Raw genomic sequence first — 19846 nt, 5'->3', positions numbered from 1 at the left:
CAAACAGCAGAACTAAACACCAGTCAAATGTAAGGCTATAAAGAAAAGGAAGTAAATATAAAAACATTATTTACCACACAGAAGGATTTAAAGTGCTGTTAATTAATGATAAATTATACTTGTTGACTTTTCATTAAGATATATAGACATGCTCATATAAAAAGGCTGGGAGATATGGCTAAAAACCTCATATCTCAACAGGCTTAAGAGAAGCAGTAAATGTGCAATAAAATACAATACTATGAAAATGTAACAGTAACATAATGAGTAGATTTTAACTTTAACTTACTTTTTACTTTTATCTTAAAACATTTTAACCTCTACTGGAGTAAAAATCCTTTTTGGTTTCTATTCACTGCAGGGGCTGGTTACAAATATTTAACATATTCAAAATTATGAATATGATCATTTAATATATCTTCTATCAAGTATTACTGAATAGGAGGATAAAAACAACATGTTCCTCCTGTACAATAATATCTGGTAAAGTTCAGCTGAAGAACATGAGGCTTCAACGTCTGAGTCAAACTCATCTTCAGAGTTCAAGTCATTTTACTGTGAAATTCCCTCTTTGTGAAGCTCAACAAGGAAACTGTTCAGAGCTGAACTTGATGAGCTTTAAGTCCAGAGACACTGATGATGCTCTGTCAGATCCAGAGGAACACACAGGGATGATGGTGGACTGGACTCTGTGTGTGACAGTGGAGCTGTTCTCAGATCAGTTCAGACTGCAGCACTGAGAGTCATCTCCACTTCTTCTGGTTCCTCTGTCAGTCACTGCTGGATCAAGCTCTCCTCTCCACTCTCACCTCCATCTGTGTAGAGAAGAAGAAAGCAGAGGAGATGAATCAGTGTTTACAGAGACTCACTTCATCAGTCAGTGATGCAGCAGGGACTTCAGTCCTGTTCAGACCAGATGTGCAGCAGCTGCTTCCTCTCAGCTCTCATGTTAACGTGTTGGAGTGAACACACTGAGCTGGAAGCTCACAGACCTGCAGAGACGTTCATCATCAAGTCTGTTCACTCTGCACATTTCACTCAGTCCACAGTGGAAACAAAGTGCTGAGTCAGCAACAGGTCAGTGATGGATTCACTCCTGTTACCTGTCAGCTGATGTCACTTTAAACACAGAGTCTCTGTGTGTTGATCAACATGTGAGCTGCTTCTGAAACATCACCTGACTGAACATGGAGGCTGTCACTAAGAGCCAGGGACTGTCAGGCTCCATCACACTGATCTCAGAGCTGTGACACAGATGAAACTGATCAGCTGTTTAGTGTTGAAACCAGAGAACAAACAGTCTCAGATCAGATTGGACAGTTTGATGAATGAGGACACTGTCTCTGTCCATCTGTGAGGCTGTCAGCTGGAATCAGCTTTATTTCCTGTACACATCAACACAACAACAACAGTCGTCTTCACATCAACTCACACACATGATCACAACAAGCTTCTGGCTGCTCTGATTGGCTGACTGTTGTCTCTCTCTCTGTCTTTCTGTCCAATCCTGAAGCCTGTCCCCGTTCTCCTCTCACAGCTTCACTGAGGAAAGCAGCCACTGAGGAGGTTGGAGGTTCACAGGAAACACTGGATCTTTGCTCTGATACTAACTGTGTTTAGTACAATACTGCTGAGAGCAGCATGGACTGACTCCGCCCCTCTACTGACCTCAGAGTCTCCAGTCTACAGTCTGGACTCTCCACGAGACCACGGAGATCCTTCAGGTCTGAATCCTGCAGGTGGTTGAGACTCAGGTCCAGTTCTCTCAGATGGGAGGGGTTGGACTTCAGAGCTGAGCCCAGAGAAGAACAGCTGATCTCTGACAACCTGCAGTTCTTCAATCTGAATAAAGAATCAAAGATGTGAGTTTAGGAGACAAAGTTCCTGCTTGAAACCACAAAGAGTCAAACAGACAAAGTAAAAATAGCTCTCATTAATATTCATGACAACATGCTGCTGCTTCAATAAAGACGTAGTGACTCCACCTCTTCAACTCTGCCAGCTCCACCTGTGGCTCCATCTATACAAACTCATGTTGTGCAGATTCTACTAAAGATCCTCAAGTTTTCAAAGACAACAAACATGTCAGGCTGAAGTTTGGAGACATGAGAACAAATGTATAGAAATATATATTAAATTCACGAGTTGATGGAACGGCAGAGACACAGACACCTGGTGACTGAGCTCAAATATTTAACACAGTCAAACCTACAGGATTTAAAGTTGGTGTTTTAAAAAGTCATGAGGTGAAAGTTGAAGAGAAACAGTCACTGGACTAAAAGCAGAGAAGAAGAAAACAGACTTTACCATGAAGATCCTCAGTGTGGATCAGTATAATATCAGCCTCATGTCTGCAGCTCAGTGTCAACACAACTTTCACATCAAATTCATCTCAGCACAGAAAGAAAACATGGAGTCTGACCTCAGAGTCTCCAGTCTACAGTCTGGACTCTGCAGAAAACCACACAGACCCTTCACTCCTGGATCCTGCAGGTGGTTTACACTCAGGTCCAGTTCTCTCAGATGGGAGGGGTTGGACTTCAGAGCTGAGATCAGAGAAGAACAGCTGATCTCTGACAAACTGCAGTTCTCCAAGCTGAATAAAGAATCAAAGATGTAGATCAGTGATTGATAATCAATCATTGTCAACACAACAGTTGTGTGTGTTGTGTTACAGATGAAAACACACACACACAGTTTGATCAAACAGACATTAGTCCTGACACTTCACTGAAATCGACTGAAAAAAAAGAAGATTGTTTCTTCACTTTCTTTGGACAAATATTAGTTGTGAGGATCTTCTGTATGTTGTTGTGATAAAAATGAATTGACTTGAACAACTAACACTGGACATTTTCTCCAGTGGATTTAGAAAACATGAGTCCTCTGACTGAGAGAAATACGAGTGTGTGAGCTGTGAAGGTTGAACTGAAGTGAACAGACATTATTCATAACAAGTGAGTGAAATGAGCTGAAACTGAAGAATCATTCTCAGTCTGAGAGAAGAACAACTGGAAACATGAGACAACAACTATTTACAATGTCATTCATTCATTCACAGTCAATGGATTCAACTTGTGTGTGAAGCTTCATTAGCTGTGGATTCAAGATATAAGATCTACAACAGTGAACTGACCTCAGAGTCTCCAGTCTACAGTCTGGACTCTGCAGAAAACCACACAGACCCTTCGCTCCTGGATCCTGCAGGTTGAGGTTGTAGCTCAGGTCCAGTTCTCTCAGATGGGAGGGGTTGGACTTCAGAGCTGAGACCAGAGAAGAACAGCTGATCTCTGACAAACTGCAGAACCTCAATCTGAATAAAGAATCAAAGATGTAGATCAGTGATTGATAATCAGTCAGATTTGTCCTGATCAATGATCTTTGTCTAAAATGAGTAGAGTGACTTTGTCCTTCTGTGATTGTGGAACATTTCTCTGCTTCCTCCTCCAGTATTTGTTCTTCTTCATTCTTCTCTGCTCCACCTTTCTCCTTCTCTTTCTGCTGCTGCTTCAAACCAATGTGAACAGTGAACACCAACACGTCTCTGATGACTCTGTGCCAGCCCCACTTCACAGCTCTTAATTGTCAGCAGCTGACCAATCACAGTTTAAGGCACACCGGGGTTGTACCACCTGAGGAGGGGCCGCTCATTTACCCCCCTACTGCAAATATAGACTTGGTAGTGTTTGACGTGCTGGGAGAGACAAGAGGCTGCGAGGCTCAGTTCAGGCTGATGGTGCAGCGAGGTAGACCACTTTTATATAACACAATATTATTAGTCTACACAATAATCAGTCCGGCCCCGGCCCCCAAACGGCCCCCGGGGATTCTCCTGACCCTCCCCATCACCACTCTGCTCCTGGTCTCATCTTCCTTCTTTCTCTTCACTGGCTGATTTTTTAAATCCTCACACAGAAATCCTGAAAATGAACCAACCAATGAAAAACTGGAACTTCACAGATTTGAACTGAATATAAAACTACAACAGCTCCAGTCAGTGAACTGACCTCAGAGTCTCCAGTCTACAGTTTGGACTCTCCAGTCCAGCACACAGCTGCTTCACTGCTGAATCCTTCAGGTCATTGTGGGTCAGGTCCAGGTGTCTCAGATGGGAGGGGTTGGACTTCAGAGCTGAGGACACGACTTCACAGTGAGTCTCTGAGAGTCCACAACCAACAAGTCTGTGATGAGAGAAAATATAAAATGTGTTAGAATAAAATCAGACAGTTTGTAATAAAAGACACTGAAGTTAAAATGCATCTGATGAGAAAAGATGATGATGTGATGAACATCTGCTCTTCACATCTGTGGCTCAGTTCATCTTATCTGATTGTGTTTGACATGAAACAATAATTCTCATCACTCTCTCTCAGACCTGCAGAGTTTCATGGGAATCTTTGTTGTGCAGATGAAGGAGGGAAAATGATGTTACATTTCTGCTTCCATCATATGATTTGATCCAGAGTCAGAATCTTGTTCAGAAAAACAGTTTTATTCTCCACTGTTTTTAAACTGACTCCAGATTGCTTGGCTCTGCTGCCTCTCTGTAGAAGTCAACACACACCACTGCATAAAACACATCTGGCTCATTGTGGTGAAACAGTGGCAGCGCCCACGTTGATCCATGAACAAACTGTCCTCAGTAAAACACTAGTGATCAACACTTAGTGGACTCTACAGTTACAACCTGGAAGTGTGTGTGTGTGTGTGTGTGTGTGTGTGTGTGTGTGTGTGTGTGTGTGCAGCTCTACAGTGAAATAAGATTTTCCTCATTTGAAACTGTAAACCAATAGAAAATCAATATGTGGCGTCATTGTTGATGTGGTGGCGGCCTGTCACAGATAAATCAGTGTGTGGGAAACACTGAGGTCTAATCTACAGATACTGAGCCCACACATGTCTTAATGTCCGGTGGGAACATTTCCACACCGTGGCATCCCTACTCCAGAACATTTCTCCTGAGGTCAACTCAGTCAACAGTTCAATCTAATCTCTGTTTGCTGCCTGGTTTTCACAGAAGGTCCTCACAGAAACATGACACTGAGCTCTGGTGTGGAGAAGAAGACTGAATCCTCCCATTCTGCTCTGATAGATTCACACCTGTGTTCTTGGCTGAAGCTGAACATTTCCTGATACGACTCTCCTCTACAGCAACAAGAGAGAAAACACCTGGGACTTTCTGTCTCATTCAACACAATCTATGGAAAGACTTTAAAGCTCCACCATGGCACTTGAAAAAACACAAGTTCACTCTTCAACATGAAAAGTTCAATAATCAATAAAGCTCAGCCTTGATCAGGTCAATACACTCAGGGGTTTACATCTCCACTCTTGTTCTGCTTTGACCAGTTGAGTCATTTCACTGATGTGATGACTTTTCTCTGCTTGTGCAGCTGTTACATTCTGTTTGATCATGAACCATTATCCCATCAGTGTTTGTTGTTACCACAGTGGCTGCTGTTCAGCTCTACTTTTAAAGCAGCTTTCATTGGAGCCCACTGTTTTTGTCTCCCGTGATTTAAAGGTGGGGGGGGTGTCCCCTAACATCCTCCAGACTCATCATGACTTCAGTCATCTCTGGACAATGATTCAGGTCTTATACAAACTTTACTAAACACCTGCTAGAACCTGCTCATTAGAGCTTCACTGCATTCACTGTTCACTGTCAAACACTGATGACTGTTGTCATAGAAACCTCATGAGTCCTGAATACAGACCTCCACAGATTCATCACTGCTCTCCTGTAACACTGTCACAATGGACAGTTTCAACAAAGCTGAACCAGAGACATCTTCTTTTTTCATTCACACATTCTTCTTCCTCAGAAAAACCTGCTGCCTACATTACCCACAATGGACCCCAACCACCAACCCTCGGCTGGTAGATTAAGGTGTGTTATGCAGCAGAGATGAGGGGGGGCTACAGAGGTCTGGTGTCATCTTCAGACTCCACCCACACTGACCCAAGTGACATCACCTGAGGACATTTATCAGACTGCACAGCTGGAGACACTAAAGGTTTAATACTACTGTTTTCTCATATGCAGGTGTCCTCCCCAACACCTGGAAACACCTGGAAACACACTGAGGTGTAAGATCAGTGGAGCTGCTTCAATTAGTTTGATCAGGTTTGAATTAAACCAAAAAGACTCAAAACAACACAGAACATTAACAAATCAATGAAGCATCAAACAATTATTACAAATAAACAAAACAAGTGTTTTTATGAACTTAACAGCAACAATCACAACCAACTGAAACATCTACATTTTGGTGCTCACAGCATTTACAACCCCTCCAGAAAAAAACACAACTGACCTTTGATTGTTTCAAAGTAAAACTAAGAACAATGAGAATAAATGAAAACTGTGTTTATCTGAATTTGACTCAACTACTGATCTAATCTACTGATTGATAATTATATTGATCATGTCTGGACTCACCGAGCCTTCCTGCAGTTCCTCACAGCTGGAATCAGTCTCCGTCGTCCCTCCTCTGATGTGTTGTACTTCTCCAGGTCCAACTCATCCAGAACCTCCTCTGACATCTGCAGCATGTAGGCCAGAGCTGAGCAGTGGATTCCAGAGAGTTTCTTCTTTGATCTGGTCTCTGACTTCAGGAACTCTTGGATCTCCTGATGAACTGAGTGGTCCTTCATCTCCATCAGACAGTGGAAGATGTTGATGCTTCTGTCAGGAGAGATTTCATCACTGTTCATCTCCTTCAGGTTGTTGATGGCTCTCTGAATGGTTTCTGGACTGTTCTTTCTCTGACCCAGCAGACCTCCTAAGAGTCTCTGGTTGGACTCCAGGGAGAGGCCATGAAGGAAGCGAACAAACAGGTCCAGGTGACCATTGTTACTTCTGAGGGATTTCTCCATGGCTGCCCTCAGGAAGATGCCCAGAGATGGATGAAGGTTTCCAAACATCCCAGAAATCTTCTCAAACAAAGACTTTGAGGTTGACTCTCTGTGTTTGTAGTCTTGTCCCAGGAAGTTCTCCAGGACCTCTGTGTTCCTGTTGGTGTAACAGTGGAACATGTAGACCGCAGCCAGAAACTCCTGAATGCTCAGATGAACAAAGCAGTAGACGGTTTTCTGGAAGATCACACTCTCTCTTTTGAAGATCTCAGTACAGAGTCCTGAGTACACCGAGGCCTCTGTGACATCCAGACCACACTGCTCCAGGTCTTCTTGGTAGAACATGATGTTTCCTTTCTCCAGATGTTCAAACGCCAGCCTCCCCAGCTTCAGAAGAACTTCCCTGTCAGCCTCCATCAGCTCCTGTGGACTCGTCTTATGTCCCTCATCATACTTGAGCTTCTTCCTCTTTGTCTGAACCAGCAGGAAGTGTGAGAACAGGTCAGTCAGGGTCTGGGGCAGCTCTCCTCTCTGCTCTGTAGTCAACACGTGCTCCAGAACTGTAGCAGTGATCCAGCAGAAGACTGGGACTTGACACATGATGTGGAGGCTCCTGGACTTCTTGATGTGTGAGATGGTTCTGTTGGACAGCTCTTCATCACTGGATCTCCTCCTGAAGTACTCCTCCTTCTGGGCGTCAGTGAAGCCTCGTACCTCTGTTACCCTGTCAACACATGTAGGAGGGATCTGATTGGCTGCTGCAGGTCTGGAAGTGATCCAGACCAGAGCCGAGGGAAGCAGGTTCCCCTGGATGAGGTTTGTCAGCAGCAGGTTGACTGATGACGTCTGTGTGACATCAGACACAACCTCCCTGTTGGTGAAATCCAGTGAAAGTCTGCTTTCATCCAGGCCGTCCAAGATGAACAGAACTTTACAGACAGCCAGCTGCTCTGCTGTGACCTTCTGTAATGTTGGATGGAAAACATGGAGCAGCCTGAGAAGACTGTACTGCTGCTCTCTGATCAGGTTCAGCTCCCTGAACGAAAGCAGAACCAGCAGACTGACATCTTGGTTCTCCGAGCCCTCTGCCCAGTCCAGACTGAACTTCTGCACTGAGAAGGTTTTTCCAATGCCAGCGACGCCGTTGGTCAGAACCACTCTGATGTGTCTCTGTTGGTCAGGTAAGGCTTTAAAGATGTCGTGGCACTTGATTGGAGCGTCATGGAGGGTCTTCATCTTGGAAGCTGTCTCCAGCTGCCTCACCTCATGTTGGGTATTAAACTCTTCACTCTGTCCCTCTGTGATGTAGAGCTCAGTGTAGATCCTGTTGAGGAGGGTTCCACTTCCTGTTCCATCACTTCCTTCAGTCACACGTTCACATCTGCTCCTCAGACTGATCTTATGTTGATCTAAAACCTCCTGCAGACCACTATCTGCTGAAAGAGAAGAGACAATGTCAGACTGAAGACAGAGAATCTGAGAATCTACTGATTATTTTCATCAGCTACGGAAAAACTAAAGAGCAGCAAAGAAAAGCTTTTTAATGTTGTGCTTTTTAGAATCATCTGAAATGTCAGTGCTGTGTGATAGAACAACTGACACTGGAGAAAACAACAGGTCCTGGTTTCAGAAATGAAGACATCAGCAGACACATGTTCAGTCTCACTTTGTACAGTGCTGCTCTGACTGGCTGTCTGCAGTCCAGATCTGGTTCTGGGTCTTTGTCCACACTGGGGACAGGAGGGGTCTCCTGAAGACCCAGACTGGTCCCAGTATGAGGTGAAGCACTGTCTGCAGAACCAGTGTCCACAGCTGGTAGAGACTGGATCCTTCAGGACGTCCTGATACAGAGCACAGCAGGACAGCTGCTCCTCCACAGAGACACCACTCCTCTTCCTCCCTCTGTCAAGACATTTCTTCATCACTAACATGTCACAGTCAAATATGTCTAATAACTGAATCATCTTCAGCTCAGTTTACAGTAGAAACTGTCTCTTACTGTGAGTCTGAGGGTCCAGGTTCAGGACTGAGGTCTGGAGGATCAAACTCTTTGGACCAGTCACTCTTCATAGACAGACAGCTGGATCCTGGAGACTCTGCTCTCAGTCTGTGGTTCTGACCTCTGCAAACACAAACATGTTTTTATTCATATCACATCGATCACTGATCAATTCTCTGATGACAGAGTCAATGTGGGAACTCTCAGCTGACGTCCTGCAGTGACGTCACCATCCAGCACCGCACACTGTACTGAAGGATGGAAGCAACGCAGCAGCATCCAGAAACAACACTGTTGTGTCAGTCAGTCATTAAATGTGTCCAGTCTCCAGCTGTTGATGACCTGTCTCACATCAGCTCTAAAGAAGCAGAGTGATACAAAGGTAAGATGAGAGGATCAGATGTCTGTGACCCCGACACTGCCACTGCCACAAATGAAGACAAAACAACATCCTGACTAAAACTAATGGCTGCTGATGTGTCTGCTCTTCTTCTCCATATTGATTCTTTCTCTGGAGTTCAGCTTCATTTCACACAAGGAGGCCTGTGTGTTTCTACATGACTGTGACAACAGCAAACACCACATCCTGCTGCAGGCTTCATCTGACCATCACACAACTTCACTGACAAACACACAGTTTGTCAGAGTTACATCTGCACAGATATCAGTGATGGTAAAGACAGACTTGTGTGTAATTAAAGGATCATTCTGCTGTTATTCTACATGTTTGTTCTTGATAACAAACCCCATGAAAAGAGCCAAACCAACAGTGTGTGAGTTCGTCTCTCAACACTTTGTGACTTCCCTCCTCTGTCAGTGGCTCTCAGCTCTGAGCCCATTGGTTCCTTCTGAAGACTTAGGGCCTATTTTAACCATCTAGGCTCATGGAAACAGAGCATTTAGGACGTGTCCTCATCCACTTTTGTTCGTCGGCTGAAAAATATTCACCTGAAGCTGCAATGCATGTTTTTGTTCCCTCACTTTCATATTTTACAGCCTCAGCTGAAACTGAATTAAATGATTTAGAAATTAACATCAATCAGTCAACAATGCTCCTGACCTCACCTCATTTTAACACCAACACATATTAACAAAGACACTGTTTTCAGGACTGTTTTCATATAATATTGTCAGAACTACGTATTTTAAAAGTCAGAACTACACATTTTATCCATATCTGTTTCCTTCCCACTAAATTACAAAATGACCTCCACTATTCATTCTTTGCATTTTTTATGGTTCTCCTTACACTTGCTTTTATATTCATTAAACTTCTGAAAAATCTGATTCCTTCTCAACATTTTAAAAGCTTTATTTCCAGCCTTAGTTACTTCATCACATCCCTTTGTCCACCAAGGTTCTTTGCAGCCTCTAAAACAGCTTTACAAACACCATCATTTACATCATCAACATCTTCATTAATATCAGTTGTTTGCATTTCTTACTCACTGATAGATCTAAATGTTTCCCAATCAGCTCTACTGACCGACCATTTCTGTGACCCGTCATTGTCACATGTTCCCAAACTCAGTCCTGCTTCTATCACTATGGGGTAGTGGTCACTTCCTACAGTTGTTCCTCTAACTGCTGATGAACCATGAACAAACACCTGCCAATGAGTCTGACACTAGTGTAAGATCTAATGATTCTTCTGTTACTTCTGTCATTGAAGCTACTAGGTTTTTATTCTCCATTAACTCTTCATCACCATTCCATCCTCATCATTATTACTGCCCCATAACGAGCTATGGACATTAAAATCATGTATCACATCCAATTCTCACTTTTACTAGAAGCACAGACTCCTGAAACTCCAGAAGCACAGACGAGCTATCAATCTGTTCATGTTACCTGTTTTCAACAATCTCTTTATCCTGCTCACCTCACCTCCACTAGAACTCCATCTGAGTCTTCATGAACAGGAATAGTTTTTTTTACATTTGCACAGATATCAGTGATGGTAAAGACAGTCTGCTTCAAAAGGGTTGTAATTAGTCTCTTCATTAATCATGGGTGTGTTTTGGACATAACATGTAATAAACCAATCAGAGAGCTCTCTCCTGCACCTGCACCTTGGTGGATTTCTCTGATAACAGTGGATTTAGCAGGTAGTAAGACAGAGCTCTTCTCTGCAGAGGAAACTGCTGGTGTGCAGAGTGAAAGTGTGCGAGCAGACGTCTACAGCTACAGCAGGATTCCACCAAACAGGCCCGGCTGAGAAATATTCACCTGAAGGTGCAATGCATGTTTTTGTTCCCTCCCTTTCATATTTTACAGCCTCAGCTGAAACTGAATAAAATGAGATAGAAATGAGTTGACAATGCTCCTGACCTCACCTCATTTTAACACCAACACACACTAACAAAGACACTGGTGTCGTGCTTTGTGCTGGCGTAAGATCGTGGTTCACAGATTGTAAAGTGGTTCATATTGAATTTAACATTTCACCACATTTAGCTCCAAATAATGTTAAAACCAGTTTTACAGCAATATTTGTGAACTTTGTCATATTTACTCTTCTTTAAAATAATAATAATGTTATCATAATGTCAAATCTAAATATTAAATTGAAATCTAAACACATCACTTTGTTTTCATATTTTTTCATGTGAGAACATCCCTGTATAGATTTATAATCTGTGGTCAGTTTATCCAAATAATGCCTTTTGGAGTATTTGCTGCAACATTTTCATTGTGAGGTCCCAATGAATGGATGGAGGCTGCTCACAGCCTGGTTCCTGAAATGACTGAGCCTCCACTCCTGTCCAGTAGGGGGCAGTGATGCATCTGCAAGACGTTTGTCTTACCACCGGTGCTATGGCTAAGATAATTTAGATACTTTGAAACCTGGGCCCTGTTTTCCATCATTTTGGGTCTAAATGGAGTCAGTCCAATGTTATGCAAGAGCGATATAAGAGGCAAAAGGCTGCAACTTAAGAAAACAAAGCATTTGTCCACATTAGTCCGTCCACTGAAAGTGCCTGATTTGCCACTAACAGGTTCAGATTATTAATATGTGTCTGACAATATTATGGACAGGGTTCCTATTGAGACAGACCTTTTTGTTGAATGAAAGATCCTTTTTGTTTAACCAGAAACAGCCATTGCTCTATTCAAAGCCAAATACCAGACTCCATTGACAAAAACAGTAAATCTACCTCACAGAACATGGGAGCTGTTGGTATACCGCTGCCTTCATCGCTCAGTTTGTTGGTGCTATTGGGCGACTTTCAGTGGTGGAATAACATATTTCAAAACCCTCCAGACAACAGAGCCAGTGCTAAAGGGCCAGAGGGCTTGCAGAGATGGTTCTTCCTCCCCAGGACGATGGTGCACATGAACCAGAAGGTGTCCTGCAAGCTGCTGAGACGTGCTGGTCTCATCCAGTCCTGCAAGTGGGTTCTCACATTTCATTTGAAATTCTGAAATAAAAAATGCTCCTCCAGCTTTAATAGATGATGCATCTGTGTATTTCTGGATGTAACCACGGTAACTGTCAGTGTCAGCTTGTATGGTACATGGATTATAAATGAATTTCTTTCTTCTTTTCTAACAATGTGAAATCTACTGCTAATATCCAAGCTTGATATTGTACATGATCTCATTTTTTGAGAGATGTGTTTGCTGCTGAGCCATAAACCACACAACCATGATCTAAAACTGATCTAATTAATCCATTGTTTATGGTCCTCAAAGCAGGTCTGTCTGTCCCCATTCACCTCCAACTAAACACCTCATTACATTTACTACTTTCTAACATTTGTCCGCTAATTTCTGAATATGTACATGTCACATATGTCATTTTCTCATCAAACCTTTTACCTTAAAACTTTTCACTCCAAATCCTGAGGATATCATTTCAGTCTCACTTCACTCTCAATTATTTATCGTGTACAGAACATTGTCTTATTAACAGAAACTTAAAGCCCCATTTATCTGACTGGTATATTACGTCTGCCCTTCTCCACCCACTCCTCTTGACTGTGGATAACGCTGGATTCAGCTTTTATTTTGGTACTTCCTCTGACCAGCAGTGTCAATTAGCATATTAGTTAAATATTAAGTTTCACAAATATTTAGATTTAACATTTAAATTTTGTTTAAATAAATATGATGAAATGTTGTTATTTCAGTATGAACCACTTTACAGTCAGCGGCCCATATTACATAGAGCCTGAAATCTGTATCAACAGCTGACAAATATCTAGTTTGATGTTAAAGAGACTCAGTCATTTCCTCCAACAGCTGCTCACTGTAGTTTGGATCAAACTAACTGTGGAGAGTGAAGCTCTGACATGTGAAGCTCATCATTCAGGCTGTAAAATGATCCTGCAAAGTGTGGTCAACTCTGTTAGATCCCAGCTCATCCAGGTTCACCAACACACTGCTCTCTTCTTCTGTGGCTGCTTCTCTGCTCCACCACGGCCCTTTAATTACTGACATCTTTACATCTCTGTCATGTTCATCAGCTGCAGCAAAAATATGCACAAGAAAAAAGTCAAACTCTTCTTTGTTGGGATCATTTCACAGGAAACCAGCTCCTCAGCAGTCACTGTTAATACACTGATATGTCAGAGGAACCAGGAGAAGTTATTTTCTGTGACACTACGGCAGCTGTTACAGGAAGTGACATCACTGCAGGAGCTCAACACACTAAACACTGTTACAGAGACAGTTTGGAGGTTCACAGGTTTGTAGCAGGTCTCTTACTGTGAGTCTGAGGGTCCAGGTTCAGGACTGAAGTCTGGAGGATCATCTTTGAACCGGTGACTCTTCACAGACAGACAGCTGGGTCCTGGAGACTCTGCTCTGTCCTCCTCTTCCTCCACACAATCACTCATCTTCAGGACTTCAGTCAGTCTGAGAGGGAAACCAGTAACACTGACTGTGAGCTCACACACACAAGAGTCAGGACAAACAAGCTGCTCAAGAGACACACACACACACACACACACACAGGTTTTTCTCTCAGTGTCTCTGTATGAACAGAATTTCCTTCAGTATTTGCTTCTTGATTCCCTTCATTTCTGTTTTGCTTCATCTAACTGTTTATGTCTTGTTGCCTCCTTCTCTGCCGTTTCATTTCCTGTAACACCAATGTGTGCTGGTCTCCATAAAAACGTCCCTGTCAGCCCCATCATGTGAATTCTGTATGTTTGTTGTACGTGTATCAGGATATCTGGTCTGCTCTCTGAATGACTGAACTGGAAGCTGCTGAGTGATGAACTTGAATCAGAGTAAATGATTGTTCTCAACGGTCCTGTTTCTTCAATCCACTGAACTGCTGACAGTTTTCACCTGAAGTTCTGGAACAGAAATGCTCCTCCTGCTTTAATAAAGGAGCTCTTTGCATCGAAAAGCTGATGAATGAAAAGCCCATCTCCTTCTCCATTCCCATAAATATCTGGTCTGTCATTATGGAAAATAAGAGGACTTACTCTGCTCCCCTGAGGAGTTCCATTTTCAACAACACATTTCCTTCAGTGTTTTTTCCAATTCTAACTTGTATTGATCTTCTTTACAAAGTCTTTAATCCATCCATATGTTCTCCCCTTGATGTCTGACTGAGAGAGTTTGATTAATAATCCTTCTCCCCATATGCACGTGCACAGGTAGACCTCAGGTGATGCTCAAGCACCTGCCCTTTAGGCCTCTGACCAGATGCCAACCCCAAGACTTTAAATTCCTTTCTCTAATTTTATATTGAAGTGATTAAATGTGGCTTGTGCCCTCAGTTCTCATCAGAAAGCTGTTGAACTGACTGACGACTCCCTCTGAGTTCTGTTTCTCCAAACCCATGAGCCCCTGCCCTTCCCTCTTCAGCTCCCCTCATCACAGCCTCAGTCTGAGAGGGAAACACAGACTGTGAGCTCACACACACAAGAATCAGGACAAACAAGCTGCAAGAATCAGGACACACCCAGAAACACACACACACACACACACACACACACACACACAGGTTTTCCTCTCAGTGTCTCTGTGTGGACAGAAGTTCACTGTGACTCTTCTTCCCTCCACAGTCCACAGGGACAAACTGACTCAGAGACTTTGACAGTAAAATAATAATAATGTTGTGTTAACACTCACCTGCCTCAGCCTTCAGTTTCCCTCCTTCTGCTCCGTCCACTTCAAATGGAGTCTGAGCTCACTGAACACTTTCACTTTCAGCTGCTCCTCCCCTCTGCAGGTACAAGAAGTCACATGACTCTGTGTGTGTGTGTGTGTGTTAAAAACAGGTTTGACATGTTCCACCATCATTTATTAAAAACAGACTCTTCCTTATTTACCTTCATAAGAAAAAACAAGTCTCACTATTTCAACAGAATTATCTTGATTTCCATTCATCTAATATCATTTTCAGGTTGAACTGGATCAAACATTATATTAAGAATAAAGATGTCATGACCTGCCCTTTGTATGAGAGTTGTTGATCTGGAGTCTTGGACTTTGGTTTATTTCCTGTTTTATTTTGTAATTACTTACCTTGTGTGCCCACTGTTGTTTTACTTCCTGTCTTTGGCTCCATCCACTCTGCTACATTTTAGTTTTAAACTCTTCTGGCAATACAACAATAAAAATACAACAGTGTAGAATCTCAGTGTTTACCTGAACTTACCTTTGGTGAAATGTGTGAACTCTGATGGTTGCCAGTGTTTGCCCTCCCCAGGGACGGAGGCACATTTGATTGTACAGATCCACAATCTGCTCCTCTCTGGGTTTTCTTTCTCTGACGGGATTCTGTAGAAGCACAAGTCAGACTTGTCTCCTCGTCTGTCAGTCTGAGAGGGAACCCAGTAACACTGACTGTGAGCTCACACACTCAGGAATCAGGACAAACAAGCTGCTCAAGAGACACACCCAGAAACACACACACACACACACACACTCTCTCCTTCTTCACTTTTCTATAAAAACACGTATTTCAACAGAATTATCTTGATTTCCATTCATCTAATATCATTTTCAGGTTGAACTGGATCAAACATTATATTAAGAATAAAGATGTCATGACCTGCTCTTTGTATGACAGTTGTTGAACATGGTCTGGAGTCTTGGACTTTGGTTTATTTCCCTTTTTTTTTTTATTACTTACCTTGTGTGCCCACTGTTGTTTTACTTCCTGTCTTTGGCTCCATCCACTCTGCTACATTTTAGTTTTAAACTCTTCTCTTCTTCTCTGTTTCCTCCTCCGTCCACTCTCCTCCAGAGTCTTCAGCCTCTAAAACAGAGACTGTCAGAAATGCTGCAGGACCTGTTTTATTTTGAAAACTCCAGACCTTTGGAAACGATGACATAAACACCCATGCTGGCTCCTGATTGGCTCTTATCTGCCTGGACTACAAGGGCAATCTGATTCCAGATCGCTGTTTTCAGTCACTATTCACATTTGTCTGTGGAGGACAATTTAATAGGAAAGAAAAATAAAATCTCACTGAATCAAATGTAGTTTACTACGACTCAGTGTCAACCTTGAGTCAGATTTATTTCCTCAGTCCACTCAGAGGAAAGGCAGCCCTGAGATAAATGGGAACATGTCTTCATACAAAAATAAAAACTGTTGCAAATAGAAACTGCAAAGTGCAAAACTTCAAATCACTTCAATTCAAACTTCACATAAAAATACATGAAGTAAAGTGAAACAAGAGCTGCCAGAGTTCACTGTAAAGTGCTTTCATCAGGTCAGAGACAAACTGCTGGAACTAGGAAGAAAGAAAAGAGGGATTCAGCTTTGGCCTCCAGAACCAAGAAGTTTCCAAACTGCTGGACAATCATCACCTGTCATAAAAAAGATAACACAAAATAAAGAACACAATTAATGAATGTAATGCAACAACTTACTTAATCAGACAATCGCATGTATTGATCAGATTATTTAATGCTTGCTATTTTCAAGAGTACAGATCAGTTTCATTTCAAATATTCTTTTTGTTTACATGAGTGATTGTGTAACAAGATGATGAAACAGCAGATTATGTTGAAGATCAAGCATTTTTCTGAGCTAGAAAACAAAACATTTAAAATGAAGCATTTTCTGAACTTTCAGGAGTTTGTATGAATCCTGAACTTCATTCCTGCAGATTGGTGAACCCCTCTCTCCCTTCAGAACAACTGCTGCTGACTGTTCACACTGAACACTGAGCATTGTTCATGAACTATGTCACGACCTCTGTCCATCAAATAAAGCCGCTCAGAGACTGAGTGGGCTCTTTACTGCGACGTGTTTGTACAAATCCATCACTTTGTCCAGTTGACTTCTGACTGTTTATTAGAAAGCTTCAATCAAAGTACAACGTTAAACAGAAAATATCGGAGCCTGCTCACCCTCTTTGTCACAAAAAACCTGCCACTCAAATGGACGGGCAAAAAAACCACACCCCTACAGCCTGCCACCGGAAATGATAGTCAAATCAACATGCAGCCTAAACAAAATGAACAACACAGGCTCCTCCGACCTGAGTGGGTGAGTGGGGGAGTGACCTTAACCATTATGTTAAGATATAATGACAATACAACAATAAAAATACAACAATGTAGAATCTCAGTGTTTACCTGAACTTACCTTTGGTGAAACGTGTGAACTTTGATGGTTGCCAGTGTTTGCCCTCCCCAGGGACGGAGGAACATTTCATTGTACAGATCCACAATCTGCTCCTCTCTGGGTTTTCTTTCTCTGACAGGATTCTGTAGAAGCACAAGTCAGACTTGTCTCCTCGTCTGTTGGTGCATCCAGCTGCACAAAGACTGTTCTGGCCAAACAAACCAAAGAACCTTGTAATGGAAGGAAGCATTGGGTGCGTTGGAGATGGACTTAAGCTGACTTCACCTGACTTGATAGTCTACGTGATCTACCAGTGACTGCAGGGGTGGAGTATAAAACCACTGCAATATGTCAGACTGATTTATGTCAACATGTCAGACCGTTTAGCAAAACTTATAAACTCTGTTTACTCACCCAAACACAAGTTTACACCAGTCTCTTGACACATGAAATTACATTTAGTAGGGACGTCATAACAACCAATGCAGTACCAAATGGTACGTTTTTTTTTTTTCCTTCAGTGTTGTCGGTACTGTAAATGTTGTAGGTACTGGAGATCTGATTCTTCCAGGACTGACGAGAGACTGTTCCAGACTGTTCTAGTCTGACATTAAACTCAGAGAGAAGAAGAAGACAGGTACAGTAACAATAACAACATGTGGAATGACAGCAGCAGGTTCAGGTGCAGCAGCAGGTCCAAAAAAAAACACACCATGCCTGGTGTCTGCAGTTTATGATCTGACTCAGATCATCAGGACAAGTTGTAGAGGAGCAGAAGTCAGTGTGTAAACGGAGCCACAGGAGGAAACAGCTCAGAGACAGACATCAGTTCTGTACAGAGTTCAGGCTGAGTGAGTCTCAGTTGTTCACTTTATATTAACAACATGTCGTCAACATGTTCATGATCTCAAATTACAGCTGAAACGATTCCTCAAGAAACTCCATTAATGAAAGTCATGGAGGCAAATTCTTTGTATCCAAGCTTCATTTAATCCATATGACGGCTCAGTTCTCTGCTTACACTGTTGATACATGAGGGAGGGCAGACGTGATTTGATGGACCAGTTTGGAAAATGGAGTAAAAGAAGGAAAATTACGAGGGGTCAGGTGAAGAGACAGGCCAGAGATGGGATTAAAAAAAAACAAAAAAAGAAAAAAAAACTATGTCTATTTTAAAACAGAACTAGCCTCATCCAGAAGAAACAATCCTGCCAGAACTTGTTTGGCCTCTTACACCATGCCACAAAGTGAACCAAGAAGACAGTAAATACTTTACGCTGGAACTGTAGTTAGGTTAAAACCTGCAGTTCTGAAAGTTAAGCTCTATCAACTTAAAGGCAGGATGTTATTATTTTATTTATTTTTCTATTAATGCCTTATTTTGCCTTGTGTGCATTTAGGAAATGACTATTTGACAATTTGAAATGACTTACCTCAGAACTTCAATTAGAAGCCGAGTCCATTTTACTGTCCTGGTGTGGCTGCACAGTTTGTCAAATAAACGCAGGTCTCAATTAGACGCCCGCTTCTCTGGATGTATCGTCCCTGTCAGTTATCTAATTTGTTCATGCAAATAAAGGTTTCAATAACTATGGCGATCTTCAGCTTTCGTCCTTTCTAAAGTAGGCTACCTGTATTTTGATATGGTCTCTCTCTCTCTCTCTCTCTCTCTCTGTCTCTCTCTCTCTCTGTACATGAGGTTGTCCTAGATACGCTGTCTCTCAGAGCTAGATCACATGAATTTGTTGTAATATTTTGTTGGATAGCCTGGTAATATTAATAGTATTTTTATTAACACTGATTTAATTAATCAATTTGACAGTATTTCCCATAATTCCTGTGCACAAGTTTTGTGCAGATGGAATTAATGGCCTGTCCCATGTAGACACCTGTCCCAAATATAGGTCAGTGGAATTCAGTGACTGAAGCAGATAAAAGCCGGAGCTATCAATTTAAGTTTTATGGTTCTTATTTTTTATGTATTTGTTTTTGAATTTCACAAACCAAGAATGTAACATTTTACAGATAATATTGTATAATTCCTGTAGAGGGTTTTTCTGCTGATGGAATTAATTAAACCTTACCTAATTTAGGCTAACATTAGCTAATTTAGGCTACTGTTAGCTTGTTTAGGCTAACGTTAGCTTGTTCAGGCTAACATTAGCTTGTTTATGCTAACATTAGCTAATTTAGGCTTCCGTTAGCTTGCTTAGGCTACCGTTAGCTTGTTTATGCTAACATTCGCTTGTTCAGGCTAACGTTAGCTAATTTAGGCTACCGTTAGCTTGTTTAGGCTAACATTAGCTTGTTCAGGCTATCGTTAGCGTGTTTAGGCTAACATTAGCATGTTCAGGCTACCGTTAGCTTGTTCAGGCTAACATTAGCTTGTTCAGGCTAAAATTAGCTTGTTCAGGCTAACATTAGCTTGTTTAGGCTACCGTTAGCTT

The 19846-nt window shown here is 42.1% G+C and overlaps 3 protein-coding genes across 3 annotated transcripts in view; 2 read left to right on the top strand and 1 right to left on the bottom strand.

Moving 5' to 3' along the window:
• The window catches only part of LOC139609645 (ribonuclease inhibitor-like), a 137236-nt gene that overhangs the window by 41774 nt on the left and 75616 nt on the right, over nucleotides 1-19846 (top strand). The gene's annotated exons all lie outside the window — the stretch shown is intronic.
• Nucleotides 1-19846, top strand: part of LOC139609603 (NLR family CARD domain-containing protein 3-like) — a 93270-nt gene that overhangs the window by 20082 nt on the left and 53342 nt on the right. The gene's annotated exons all lie outside the window — the stretch shown is intronic.
• On the bottom strand, nucleotides 82-9927 carry LOC139609950 (NLR family CARD domain-containing protein 3-like). Its single transcript, XM_071465021.1, has 9 exons — nucleotides 9923-9927; nucleotides 8858-8980; nucleotides 8525-8754; nucleotides 6443-8294; nucleotides 4008-4181; nucleotides 3137-3313; nucleotides 2423-2596; nucleotides 1669-1842; nucleotides 82-815 (listed from the first exon to the last, which is right to left on the bottom strand). The coding sequence occupies exons 1-9, from the start codon at nucleotides 9925-9927 to the stop codon at nucleotides 806-808; spliced, it is 2919 nt and encodes a 972-aa protein (XP_071321122.1). The 3' UTR covers nucleotides 82-805.

This window comes from Trachinotus anak, unplaced genomic scaffold (assembly GCF_046630095.1).
Source record: "Trachinotus anak isolate AG129_WGS33_773 ecotype Australia unplaced genomic scaffold, CSIRO_AGI_Tana_v1 ptg000026l, whole genome shotgun sequence".
In the NCBI taxonomy this organism is placed as follows: domain Eukaryota; kingdom Metazoa; phylum Chordata; class Actinopteri; order Carangiformes; family Carangidae; genus Trachinotus; species Trachinotus anak.
This window is presented reverse-complemented; position numbering and strand designations above follow the sequence as displayed.